Raw genomic sequence first — 14,335 nt, 5'->3', positions numbered from 1 at the left:
CAGAAGCTCAGCAAGATGTGTGAATTCACTGGGTACATGTTAGAGAATATTTGGCAATAGGATTAACACATCACGGTGATAAAATCTGAAATAGTCCCAATAATGCTCCTCTTGAGTATCAAAATAACTTAAAATATTTTATCCTCTAAATGAGGCGTCATCTTCTGAAAAAATATTAGTGATCCTTTATAAAAGTCCCATATCTGATAAGGCTTATCCAGAGACATACCTGAAAGAAAAGGCTTTTTAAAAAATATTAACAATTTTTGCAAATAAAGACTTCCTCCTCTTCCTCCTTTCTAGCCTGTTCTTAGCAACAAATGCCTACCTCATTTCAATTGTATACATTGTATTATCAGAGTATTATCTAATCTAAACTGGTTATCACTGGTTATACTTTTTTCAGAATAAGGAAAGATCCCCATTTTCCTCTTGAAAAATGACTGAGACCAAGGTGACCATGTGAAATCCTCAATGAAGCCACAAACTAGTCCATGCAGCTTGATTTGAGGATTTTCTCTTTCTTCTTTACCGCAGGACAAACTTTTGACGAATCATATTCCTCCATCATGTTATTCTGATACATGTGCCTATTATCAGTCCAAAGAACGTTTCTAACCTTCCCACATCCCGGACTGGTTCTCGACGGGATGGACGTCCTCGTGATCTGGGCTGAGAATGCATTCTTCTCTTGTGACGCATTTTATGAATGACCTGATACAAGTCAATACTTTCATCGGGGGGAAACAGAAGACAAAGCTGGGTTCCACATTCAAGTTCAATTTCCTAGAATAGGAAAGCAGTAATTTATAAAACAAAAACAGACCCTTTCAACAGACTTGCACTTTCCTGATGTACCAGAACAAAAACTGACTCGGAGGTTTTGTTCCCAAGTTGATGATCATATGCAATTCCAGTAAGATTTCCAGATTTATGAAACATTTCAAAAGTGTTTTGTGTATTTATATAAAGGGTAAAAATTGAAAGTGTAGAATCGCCAAAATTAAATACACAAATGCAGTTGCTTAAAATTCTGTGACAATCACCCTCTGAAAAGAAGGGACTATTTCTTTGTGCAAAATACAAAAATACCAGGACAAAGTCATTTAATACAATGGAGAAAAAACACGTTAGTGTGTGTACCAACAACTTTGATAATTATGATCTAAGTGCACTGAAATACATTAGATTTACCACAAAGGCAGACCAATCTATGGGCTCTTTAAAATTAAATCATTTTTAGTTATTTGTAATTGAAAAAGTGAAAACATTTTTACTTATGAGCAATAAAATGTCATATTGCTTTTGTGTGGCCAGGCACAGTGGCTCATGCCTATAACTCCAGCACTTTGGAAGCCCCAGGCAGGTGGATGGCTTGAGGCCAGGAGTTTGAGATCAGCCTCGCAAAATGGTGAAACCCGTCTTGACCAAAAATACAAAAATTTGCCACTCTCATAACCTGGTCTCCAAAAAAATTAAAATTAAAAAATAAAATAAAACAAAACTTCTGGTTCAGAATTACATGTGACAATTACAAGGGTCAAAGGTTTTGGTTTTCAATTACTCTACATTTTCAATTCCATTTGTAGACTTGAAAACCTGAGTACATATATTTAATCTTTTCAGAAAGCTGCTTTCTACTCAGAAAACTTTAGCACATATACTAAATGGCAATTCTAAAATGTATTACAGAAACTGAAGAATCTGTTAAACAGTGATAATATAGTTAAAAAATTTTTTTAATCTGGCAAATTCTCTTTAGAAATATTTCTTCAATTATATCAAATGAAAGTACCATACAAAGCTGCCTATATTTCAACATTAATGGATGTCTTATTAGTCTTAATCAGTTATTATAAACTTCAGATAAGACTATTTTTTCAAATTCTCACATGATCTCAGATGGTTAAAACAAATACATCAATGAAGACCTCTAAAAGGGTCGATTAAATGTGCTTCTTAAAGAATCAATTAAAACCACAAACCTGTCCATCACGTCCGATCTTTACTGGTTTATGTTCATTCCAAGGATTGGTGAGATGAGCCGACTTAGTGAAGGGTAATTCACGCCTAAACACAAAGTAATATCAATTACATTCTTCTGCAGAATCCTTTAAGGACCTTATACTACTTCTAGCAGTGAATTCCTGTATTAATTGTAACTTAAATATGACTAAAATTTTAAAAATCACTTACAGTGGTTGAGTTTATTCCCTACAGAAAGCCTCTTCAGAGACTTTTTCCATATTCTCCGGTTTTCTAAAAAAAACTTAAGAGCAAGGGCTTGAGAACCAAGATAACTCGGGGCTTAAACCCCAGCCTGCTCTCTTCTCTGAGCCTGAATCTATTCCTTTGATAAAAAAGAATATCACCATCTACTTTATAGTTGTTTTACGCAGTTTGCAAATGAAATGACACATAAAATATTCAGCATATCCCTTTCCTCTACGACCTCAAAAAACTTAAAACTGACCAAAAAGAAGCTGTACCTTAACCCAGCTATTAAAACCAAATGAAAATAGAAGTGTCCCCTATTCTCAGTTGGAGGTTGGAGGCTGCTTTCCCTGTTCAAGTGTACTCCCTCATTCAATATGGCAATATTCTTCACCACCCATAGAATGGCTTGAGTTGTGCAATAAATTATTTATAAATGCATATATTTATATTAATTATGCCCTTTACTGAAACTCAAAGGCAGTATCTACATAATTTAAATATTAAAAACCTGGTTTTAAGATCTCTGAGCCATAGGACAAAATGGTCTCACCAAACTTAAAAAGATACCTTGTATTTTTATAGTGCTTTGTCAACCTAACACAATGTCACATGAATACAAAGATGACACAAAATCAACAGTTGTTAGCTGCCAAGATATAATTGTAAATTAACAGTATTTAAGGTTTTATCTGCCTGTGCATAAAACAAATAATGCCAAAATAAATAAATACTTTAAAGAACTATTCACTGTACCTACAACACAAATGAAACTGTTCAGCCAAAGGACATACAAAGACGAGAAAGATAAAAGAGTTTATATCCCTAACCTTTCTTCCATAGCCATCAAAGAAAAAAAAAAAAAAACAAGCACACACAATTTTCAAAGAGAATGGGTACTATGTGCACAATACAGAAGATTTGTTTTGTTTTTAATAAGAATGGTCATATCTATTTTCAAAGAAAGAAAAATAATCACAAAATGCTTCACGAAAGAAGTGGTACATGAGTTAAGCTTGAAAGAAAAATAACCCAGGTAAAGCCTTATGTAGAGAACTAAGGCAGGAATACATCTGAAACAAAGAGAACGGCTAGAACAGAGGTATAATAGAAAAAGGAAAACATAAGTAACTTTACCCAGTGAATATGCCACATAACCTTACATGAATTTTCTTGAAAGTGAATACTGACTGCTCAGATCTCTCTTTAATTTTTTAGAGATTGGATCTCACTATTTTGCCTTGGCTGGTTGCAAACAAATGGGCTCAAGCAATCCTCCCACCTCAGCCTCCCAAAATGCTAGGATTACAGGTGTGAGCCACCACACCTGGCCTGAATGCTCAGATCTTATATAACTTTTTTTAAACCTCAGGAAAAACTTTGACATTTTCCAGGGAAACAGAAGTATTTTAGAGTTAAACTAACAAGGTGGTATGTTCTGTGATGGTAGTGATATATATATACATGAAAGAGTGGTCAGTGAGTAATGAAAATACCCACTAAGTATCACTTAAAAGCTTGGTTTCTTTTTCTAATATACACCTTACTTCACCCATCAAGAGTGAGTCAAAAATACTGAATTTTTTTTTTCCCCTTTTCAGGATGTCGGAAGCAGAAAGACTAGAACAAGTCCACACCAAAGCTTGACTACCCAGAGGCAGGTATCTAGTTTTCTTTGTATTCTGTTCAATAATTAAAATTTTTCTTCTAATTGCCAGTTTAAAACAGTTATAGGAAAGAAATAAATGAAAATCTACAGCCAACAAAATATAAGAAGGTTATAAATTAATGGGATTATGACTGTTATTTAAATATCAGCAAGTAAATACCCATAATCCAAGTAGAAGTAAAAGCATAGGCCAAGCTAGATGTATCATTTGGGGTTGAGATTCTTTGGTGGCACTGGTTCCAACTATATTCAAGAGACATCTGTGCACTGTTTCAACACAGTTAATCTCAGCCAGAACATCACAGAAAACTGTGAAGTCTGAGGCAAAACAGGGCTCAGAATTAAGAAAATGGAAGGGTCTGTGATCCATGTATCCTTCTTACTTTATCGTTTCTTCTCAGATCGCAATCATGGAACAACCAAACAGTTACCTTCTGAGCAGCTATGTTATGAAGCATACAGATACAACTTATCTTTACTGTGAGTTCTTTGAGAACACGTAAGGGACTCTCTGACCTAAGTGGTTCTGCAAATACGGCAAATTTAACAAAACAATGTAAAATTGTGCACAGTTTTTTGTTTTGTTTTGAGACAGTCTCACTCTGTTACCCAGGCTGGAGTGCAGCAGCATGATCTTGGCTTGCTGCAACTTCCACCTCCTGAGTTCAAGCGATTCTCATGCCTTAGCCTCCCATGTAGCTGGGACTACAGGCATGCGTCACCACATCTGGCTAATTTTTGCATTTTTAGTAGAGATGGGGTTTCACCTTTTTGGCCATGATGGTCTCGAACTCCTGGCCTCAAGTGATCCACCCACCTCAGCCTCCCAAAGTGCTGGGATTACAGGCATGAAGCACTGTGCCCAGCCATGCAGAGGCTCTTATAGGCTGGACAGTAGTTTGCTGATTAATGCTAAAAAGAAAAACGGACGCCGGGTGCGGTGGCTCATGCTTGTAATCCCAGCACTTTGGGAGGCTGAGGTGGGCGGATCACCTGAGGTCAGGAGTTCGAGACCAACCTGACCAATATGGAAAAACCCCGTCTCTACTAAAAATACAAAATTAGCTGGGCATGGTGACACACGCCTGTAATCCCAGCTATTAGGGAGGCTGAGGCAGGAGAATCACTTGAACCTGGGAGGCTGAGGTTGCGGTGAGCCAAGATCGTGCCATTGCGCTCCAGCCTGGGCAACAAGAGTGAAACTCCATCTCACAAAAAAAAAAAAAAAAAGAAAAAGAAAAATGGAGAGACTCTAAATGAAAAGAGAAATGGGTTATTTGGAATGGACATGAAAGGAATATAACATCTAGTCAGTAAATGTAACTCTGGATGAACAGTATTTCATAGATTATGCCTTATTTTGAGCTAATTGCAGGTGGCAACCTTAGTAAGTCACTTTGTATGCCTCCCTGTCTTTATCAGCTAAAATGACACTTAATCTGGTCACAATCTTCCATGTGCCTACCAACTACCTGAACCATCAGGAATTTAACAGGTTTGAGGTGGGTCTCAAGATTCTGCATTTTAACAATCAGATGCTACTGATACAAGTGATCCAGTGATCACAGGTAAAGAAGCTTAAGTCTAGTTACTATTATATCCAATTTAAATAGAAACCTAGTAACTATTATATTGAAAAAGAAAAATATATTAACAGTAGTTAGTTATTGATAGCAAGGCCCTTAGCATTTGTATTTATTAAATTTAAATCGTTTTAATTTTGAGGCTCAAACGTAATTCTCAGTATACACAGAGAATTTAAACTCAGAGTTCAAATGACTTATCTAAGGAAAATATCAATGTTAGAAATATCACATGCCCTCCAGAACTGTAAAGTATTGCAAAATTACTCTTGAATAGAACTTACGAGTATTAAAAAAATTAAAACTACAGTTTTACTATGTAAAAATACTATTTCTAAGTAAACCCATAAACTTACTTTAAAATAATAAAAGCCCTTTACTGCCCATAATTTCACATCTCATGTTAGTAGGATAGACAATTTGAGTCTGTCTACCTCTTCAGTTGCTTGATACATTTCAAACAAGTCAGTAGAATAGTCAGTAAGTCAATGAAGAATATGAAGAATGAATAATCCATGAAAAATTAAATTCATCTTAAGAAACAAATTTCCTTATCAATAATGTAAAAATGAAGGTTAACAGAACAAATAACATTCAAAACAAAATCTGCTGCAACCCACATAAAAATGGGCAATTATTTTCTCTCCTGTTCTCAAGAAAGCAACACCTGCAAATATGTTACATTACAATGTTTCCTCTAGCCTTTACAGAGCAGTCACATACACACACAAAATAAAAATAAATAAAAATGTGCATCTCTCTGCTGAAAAATAATCACTCCCTTTCCCTATAAATTGTCACCAGATTTTCAACTTTAATTTTGATATCAAAAAAACTATTAAATTTATATTTGAAAATCCCTGGGGGTAATAGAGAGGAGGTGGGAGATAGTACTAACAGTCTCACCACCTAACACTGCATTCCAATACCGTAATTATGGATTTTTTCATGTTATACCTTTCTCTGCTGATATGTGCAAGATTACTTCCACATATATTTAACAAACTATAATCTGTTTAACTAATTTTCTATTTCAAAGAATTTAGATGATTTCCAACTCTTCCCCACAGCAAGTAATAATGGGATGAGTATTTTTTCTGCACATAGCTTTTTGCCATGCTATTATCAACCTAATACAATTATGTGTCACTTAATGACAGGGATACACTCATCAGGTGATTTCATTGTGTGAACATCACAGAATGTACTTACACAAACCTAAATGGTATAGTCTACTACATACCTAGGATATATGGTATGACCTATTTCTCCTAGCCTACAAATCTGCACAGCATGTTACTGTATTTAATAGCATAGGTAACTGTAACACAATGAAAATACTTGTGTATCTAAACATAGAAAAGGTACAGTAAAATATGGTATTATAGGTACCTCTTACAAATCCTACAGTCTTATGGGACAAGATTCTTCCTTGATGGATATGTTACTACGCAGCAAGTGACTGTATGCTATTTGTAATATATCACCCCTCTATCTTCACAGCTCCTCACTATCCTACAATAAACGTTTAGGCTGACTCACATTCATTCATTCTTATCCATCTTTGCCCTTTGTTCTTCTCTTTTCCTAACCATCTCCTTCATAAAAAAAGGTAGCTCCCTATCCCACTCACACAACCACATGCCCTCCCCACCCGCCCCGCCCATAGTTTGTTTCCATGCTCTTCTTGACTTAGGCTGCTTTCTTTCATATGCATAGCATTTTTCTTTTTTTTCATCCAAGTCCTTCATGCTCATCAAGATCTAATACCCAAAAACAACTTAAAACTCACAAAGTAACCATCTCCTTTCAGACACATTTTAACTAAAATTAATTTTATAGGTAACAGATTTGTGTATGCCACATAAAGATCACTTAAATAATGAGCTTCTTGTGTACAATAATTCAGTATGCAGTAAGGACCTAAAAATAGTGACAACTCAGTGTTCAAAATAAGCCTGATTATTTTTCTAATAAATATAGTTAAATCTTAATTCAGTTTTAAAAGATCACAATGGCAACTAAACATCATTTGCTAACCTCCTTAAAAAATACTGTCCACAACTAAACTAGTTACCTCCGAAATTGTTAGCCAAGTCAGAGTACTTATTCCACAATAGCTAAGTGACATGTTAAATCACTAAAATTATACAGATATGCCTGACAACATTTCAAGCAAATGTCCAATTCATTTACTGCTGTATTACTAATATACAAAACAAATCAAATACATAAAACTTCAGACTTAATACACCTTTGTTGGGTCCCACATTAGATAAAGATACTGAATAAGGTAAGATATGCATATGATGATGTTTTTACTTTAACACATTATTCTAAACTGGCAGCGTTTTCAAAACTTCAGTTATCTATACTCAAGTGTTAATTTACCTGCAAATCCAGTCAATTTTAAAGACACCTCCCAGCATTTTAGCACTCATTCCTGCTGGAAGCACCCAGTGTATAGGAGATCCTCCGTGATGTGATTCTGAAGAAAGTCTTGCAAACCCTAAGAGAATCATATCATAATATGTAGATGCTAATATAATTAATGTTTTTATATGTCCAAATTATTTTTAATCTTACCTTGAAATTTTCCACTCTCTCTGACAGAAAATATTAAGATAACACTCCTTGCAGATCTAAATGCAAGATTTAATTTCTTCTCATTTACAGGGAGCGTGGACCATACACCCTATATAAATAACATAAAGATCACAAAGTGAAATTAATTACAACTCTTTTGTGTTTCCAGTTATGTTTGCGAAAAACAAACAACCAAAAAAACTACATATTTTGGTGTGCTTTCAATTTAAGTAAGCTATAATGAAGAAAGATTTTATTTATCAGCTGTCAAAATAATAAAAACCTAAGGGAAAAAATGTAGACAATTACCAATTTTACAAAATTATTAAAGCAACTAGGAAACACATGGAGACGAGGTTCAAATCTAACGGACTAGAATTCTACATACTGAAACCAACCACCTACAATTATTTTAATATTACAACAATTTACTGTGGTAAATACATCCTGTTTGAAGGTGAACTGCAACTTAGAAGTTTGTCTTCTTGAAAAACTGTGCCTAATCAAATAATTAAAAATTACTGTATTAGTCAAGAATCTAGCATTTTTCTATTTAACTTTGTTTTTTTAAAGCAGTTTTTAAGTTCAAATTTTTATGTATCAATAGTTTGACTGAAAAGGCCTATGTTCTACCTAGAGCTGGAAGATATTTGTTAATTTCTAAAGCATTTTAACCAATTATTCATTCATAAAAGATAAGAAGAAATGGAATAATAAGGCAGATGCTATCATTCAGCTCACACCAATCTGCTCATACAAATGACATCTCATTCAAACTAAGTGCTTACAGTTGTTCCTCAGTCTCTGTTGGGGACTGGTTCCAGGACCCATGCAGATACCAAAATCTGAGGATGCTCAAGTCCCTTATATAAAATGGCATAGTATTTGCATATAACCTATGCATACACTTCCATATACTTTAAATCACCTCTAGAATACTTATACCTAATACACTGTAAATGCTATGTGAACAGTTGTTATACTGTGTTTAAGTTTGTATTTTCTGTTGTGTTATTTCTCAATCCTTTTTCTCCTATTATTTCAATCCAGTTAGTTAAATCGAAAGATGGGGAATCCTGTGGATACCGAGGGCTAAGTGTACTTCTGCCTAAATCCACTTAAGCTAGAGAGCAGAATAAGGCTATTTGGTGTACCGTTTCCTTCTGTCTGTAAAGTTTTATGGGTAGTCCTTAAGTTAGAAATATAGAATATTGACAAAAATATCGTTAGAAAAATGTCTAACTTTAGTTTTAAGTTTCTGAAAATCAGTTGAAACTGTACAGTTACTCAATTTAAATCAAGAACAGCAAAACATTATAACAGCTAGTATAACATACAAATGTATTTTTGTAGCCAAACATAAAAAGAAAATTACTATCTTACAACATCCTACAGCAACTATGCGTATCCTTTTTGCAAAGTCTGGAGGGGGCCTTTAAACTAATTCTTCCTTTTTCTTCTAAACACCAATGATCTTAATTTTAAAAAATAAAACTCTCCATAAAAGAATGATTTCAAAAGAACTTCAAAGTATTCATCAACCATCAACATAAAACAGTAATTGGTTAACTAGAGGTACTTTTAGAAGTGTTAGCACAATAAACGAGCCACTGAGGAAGTACAAAAACAAAAATCAACAGAAACAGGATCTTTTACAGCAAAAAGTTAAACTGTATAGCCTTCAACATTTAATATTCTGACTCCTAAAATCATCTTAAAAAAAAAGAAAACTCAAATTACAAGTAGGCTGCCTGACTACAACCCAGATCCTGACTACAACCCAGATCCTAAGTGGTAATTGCAATGTAGACCTTTAAAGCCGTAATGAAGACTGTAATACCTATGCTACTTGATACAATACAAGTCTACTTTCCCATTTAAAAATTTTAATATTAGGATAGTTTCAACAGAACTGATGCTAATACCTTAGCTTTGGCAAGAGACACATTCTCATGGTTGTTACTCTTTATGAGGAAAAATCTTGCATCCTGAAGCACATATTTGAGTTTACTGGTTTGATCTGAAAAAAAGAAACCCAAATCAATTAACCACAGGCCATTATCACACAAAGGGATCAAAACTGTACTAACTGAAATTAGCCCTCCACAACCCAGCTAAACTTTTAAAACAATCACCCATTCAACCTGGAAAGCTAAGCCACGACATGTAATAAAGCAAAGCTAAGAAAAGACAACCAGCATACTGCAAGAAAGTAAACCTAACCTAGTGATGTTCCGATATATCAAATCCATATTTAAGTATGAAAATGGTTACCAAGTTTTACAGATTTTCTTACTCAGATTCAACAGTGATAATAGACCATTATATACATACATAAATATACACACACATCTATATATAACACATACACACATATACACACATACACCCATCCCATTTTGTCCAAAAACTAAAATATCCTGAAATGTTTGGCATTATTCTAAAAGATACGCAGTAAGAAGCAGACAGAGAGCTTTCAATGTAAGATATTATTTTTTGCTTCATGTAATATATCGGAACATTACTACATTAAAAGCAGCTATTAATGGAGAACCAATAAGGCAAAATAATAACTGTGCAGCATGCAATGAAAACAATTTCAAATTTAAATGATACCTTTTCGGACAGCACGAACGGAAGATGATAATTTCTCATGCTTCTTTTCTGAACCTGTATTTAGCCAAAGTACATTTGTTCAGATTGAGCTTTAATAGAGATAAGACAAAATTTCTACAGTCTTGTCACATAAAATTCTCATTCAAGACAAATTATTCTTCCTGGCGCACCCACATACACAAAAAAACTTCTCAATGTGTACGAGTGTTTTGCTTTTTGGGTTGTTTGGATTTTTTTAAAAGTATGTGTCTGAACAGTTTCCCACTCAGAAAACTAGTCACTGAATCATCATCTTCCAAGAAAAAAAAAGTGAAAATTCCACTTAAGCAGTAACAGAACAGGATTAAAATAATAAGAAAAAGCTTAGTTTTCTCTAGAATTATTACACTGAACATGCCAAAAATCAGTACTAATGGACATCAACAAGTTCACACTAAACTACAGCCTCCACACGCTTTCTAAAGCAGATTACATTAGAATCAAGTCAGATATGATCACAAAATGAGAATACCTGCATATGACTCTGATGCAGAGCTTCCACTTCTATCAAAAACAATTGGAGATATGCCTCTAGCTCTCTTCCTTTCCTTCTTTTTCTCATCTAAAAAGAACAAGAGTTTTTTTTTAAAATCACAATATAGAAACCAAGAGAAGTAATCAAACAAGAATGTATCATTACATGTCTAGTTTTTGCATAGCCCTTATATTAGTCTGTGCTCCTCTCCTGATCCCTCAATTTCCTAAGAATGTTTTATTTTAAAAATACTGTTTTAAAAGTACAGGCATCTTATTTCTCTCATTAGTTTCAAACAAATAAAAACAAATGAAATAACTACAAAGTCAGGGCCTTTACTGGCATATATAGGTGACCGTGAATACAGTTTTCCAAGAGGGGGAAAAATTTGCAAAGCAAAAACAATTTCTTTCAAAACTGTGTCCTTTCTACACACCAAGTAACACTGTCTTAAGTCCTTATTTTTTAAAACTCCACTACCATTCTTCATCACAATTCCAATTCTGATTCTATCTTAAGAGATGTGATAAACCCCTGAACCCAAAGCTTTACAAATGGAAAAAATATATATACCATAATTAGTGATTCCCTTCTGGTTGTCACTGCTTGTTTTTGTGTCTTCTATTTCATTCTCCTTAGCCATTTCCCCCCTGGATTACTGCTCTTATTTTCAAATTCAATTTAAAATTTACCCCTACAATTTTAATGGTAGCCTGTGTATTTCTGTAACAGAGCTGAAAATCTTCAGTAAATAGAAAAGGTTTGGATTACCTGTCATGTAAGAACCAGTACCAAGCTTAGTTTGGAACTTTATAAGCATACACATGAGGACTTGAAATGGAATACAGCTCTCCTATCTGTTTATTTTTATCTTAATTTTACCATGATAAGCTCCTTTTACTTTTCAGCTTAGAGATAAGGGAATAAGAAGAAAAAAAATGCATGTTTATTTTTATACAAACAATGGAGAGCTGAAAAAGAATAATCAGTGATCATGTATACAATAACCCACTATATAATGACAGCTATTTAAAAAGCTTTAAGTACTTATCTCCTTTAATTCTCAGAACAAGTTTACAAGATATTCTCATTACAGATGAAGAAACCTTGGATTAGACAAGTGGTTAGGCAACTAGACTAGGGTCCCACAGTTCCTGGGTGGCAGAACCTAGACTCAAGGGCAGGTCTTCTGGCTTGGGCAAGTAGAAAGGATGTTTTATAACTATTTCTGAAAGGGGATTACAGGTTTACCTGGTCTGGGGGGCTTTTTTCATTGTTCCTTTCAAAAGCTCTGACATGTTCTAATTTTTCCTCCATGGATATTTCTTTCAGGAGTCTAAGCATTATGAATGGATCAGATTTAGTGTAATTTATCTCTTGTTGCTATTAAAAAAGAATTACTTTATGGTCCAAAGTACTAAAAAGGGCCTGGCGCATGCCTATAATCCCAGCACTTTGGTCTAGGCAGACGGATCACTTGACCTCAAGAGTTCGAGCCCAGCCTCGGCAACATAGCAAGACCCTCTTTATATAAAGACAAAACAATAATAAAAAAATTACTAAAAAGATCTGAGATAATGCAGGGAAAATAACAGAAGAAGATCCTACTCAATTGTTTTTATATAATGCTAAATCTAGCATTAGCATTAGAAATCTCCAAGGAATTTTCATCATTTTTGTATGAATAACTCCCAATGCTCTTAAGTTTATGGCCCTCTCCCCCAACTGTTACTCTTAGGTCAAAAGAACAATGAAAATCATCTAATAAATAAAGCATTATCCATCAGCCTGTTGCTTTTATAGACTTACCAAAAATTCTGAGAATAAAGTAAAATGAACTGGAATCTAGAAAATTCATGACACAGAAACTAAATTGTGATCACTTTTATCTAAAAACTGATGTCTCCTAATGAAGAAGTTCCAAAACCACTCCATTCTCTTTCATAAACTATTGTATAAAAAAAAATTTCCTGCTTATTAATATAGTACCTAATGCATGTTCCACATAAGGGATTTTCCTTTAATAAGGAAAATAAAAATTTCAGGTATCTCTTTTAGAATAAACCTAATCTAGTAACAGAGTTTTGATATCAAGATTTGTTATAAAACTACAGTTACCATTTAATTTGAAATGTCTTCTCCACAAAAACAAAGTATATCAATCAAGTTACCTTACTATGTATCATATAGGAGCCTGTTACAATTGCAGATTTCTGGTCCTACCATTTAAGTAAGTTCCCTTTGTTTAATGTAAACAATACAAACATTAAAGTCTAAGAAATAACACAGATACAAAAAAGATTCCTACAACAAAATGTTCCCTACCCACGGGAGTGGTTTCACACATTCTCCACAATAAATGAACATTCAACACATAATGCTAATGAAATTTTTCTTATTATCTTAAATTATAAAAAATACATCCTATCGGTTTGCAAAAGGCATGATGGAAGCACAGAATTAAAGATTCCACAAGTTTTTACAACAAATCCAACTACTCATCCATTCCGTTTATCTCTACCTCCCTTGAAAAGCCTATCTTAACTCCCAAACCCAGAATTCTAGCGAACAAAAGGTTGAAAGCACTTCAGTTGCCAATCACTAGGAAATAACTGGCCATCTGTTCTACCTATACTGTATATAGTATAGATATAAACCATCTATATAGTATAAATATGTAATATATATAGTACAGATATGTACTATCTATATGTAGTATAGGTAGAGCAGATGGCCAGTTATCTTCTAGTGATTGGCAATTGAAGTACTTTTCTATACTATATATATATAAAATGTACTATTATAAATGATCAAATTCTATAATAATGAAACTGTAAATGTATTTCAAAAAATAGGAATTTTCTTATGTTTAGTACATTTTGCTTATGTAGCAATCTGGTAGCATCTTTACATAAGACAGTCATACAGTGCTCTGTAAGTACCCTGACCTCTCCTTGCTGTACCCTCCCCTCAGGAAAGGTTCCCCTAAGCCTAGTGCCTCCAACTACCTAACAGTCATACATTTTTGTCTCATAGGTATAGAGAGGCAGGATAGACAGCATTGAAGAAATGACTCAAGACAGCTCTTACCTGATTTTTCCACAAGAATTTTATTTATAGTCTTCGTCTCCATCTTATACCTTACACCCCAGC

The 14,335-nt window shown here is 34.0% G+C and overlaps 1 protein-coding gene across 2 annotated transcripts in view; it reads right to left on the bottom strand.

Annotated features, from left to right (window-relative positions):
- The window catches only part of YTHDC1 (YTH domain containing 1), a 39,809-nt gene that overhangs the window by 11,603 nt on the left and 13,871 nt on the right, over positions 1-14,335 (bottom strand). Inside the window, exons 5-11 of one of the 2 annotated variants that reach the window (XM_011965383.1) lie at positions 11,180-11,269; positions 10,669-10,722; positions 9,978-10,072; positions 8,053-8,161; positions 7,858-7,975; positions 1,986-2,070; positions 620-786 (exon numbers count right to left, since the gene is read on the bottom strand). In XM_011965383.1, coding sequence (XP_011820773.1) covers positions 620-786; positions 1,986-2,070; positions 7,858-7,975; positions 8,053-8,161; positions 9,978-10,072; positions 10,669-10,722; positions 11,180-11,269 — 718 coding nt within the window. The remainder of the gene's footprint in view (positions 1-619; positions 787-1,985; positions 2,071-7,857; positions 7,976-8,052; positions 8,162-9,977; positions 10,073-10,668; positions 10,723-11,179; positions 11,270-14,335) is intronic. The other variant, XM_011965384.1, reaches the window with a different exon arrangement.

Source organism: Mandrillus leucophaeus, unplaced genomic scaffold (genome assembly GCF_000951045.1).
Source record: "Mandrillus leucophaeus isolate KB7577 unplaced genomic scaffold, Mleu.le_1.0 Scaffold722, whole genome shotgun sequence".
Taxonomy (NCBI): Eukaryota; Metazoa; Chordata; class Mammalia; order Primates; family Cercopithecidae; genus Mandrillus; species Mandrillus leucophaeus.
This window is presented reverse-complemented; position numbering and strand designations above follow the sequence as displayed.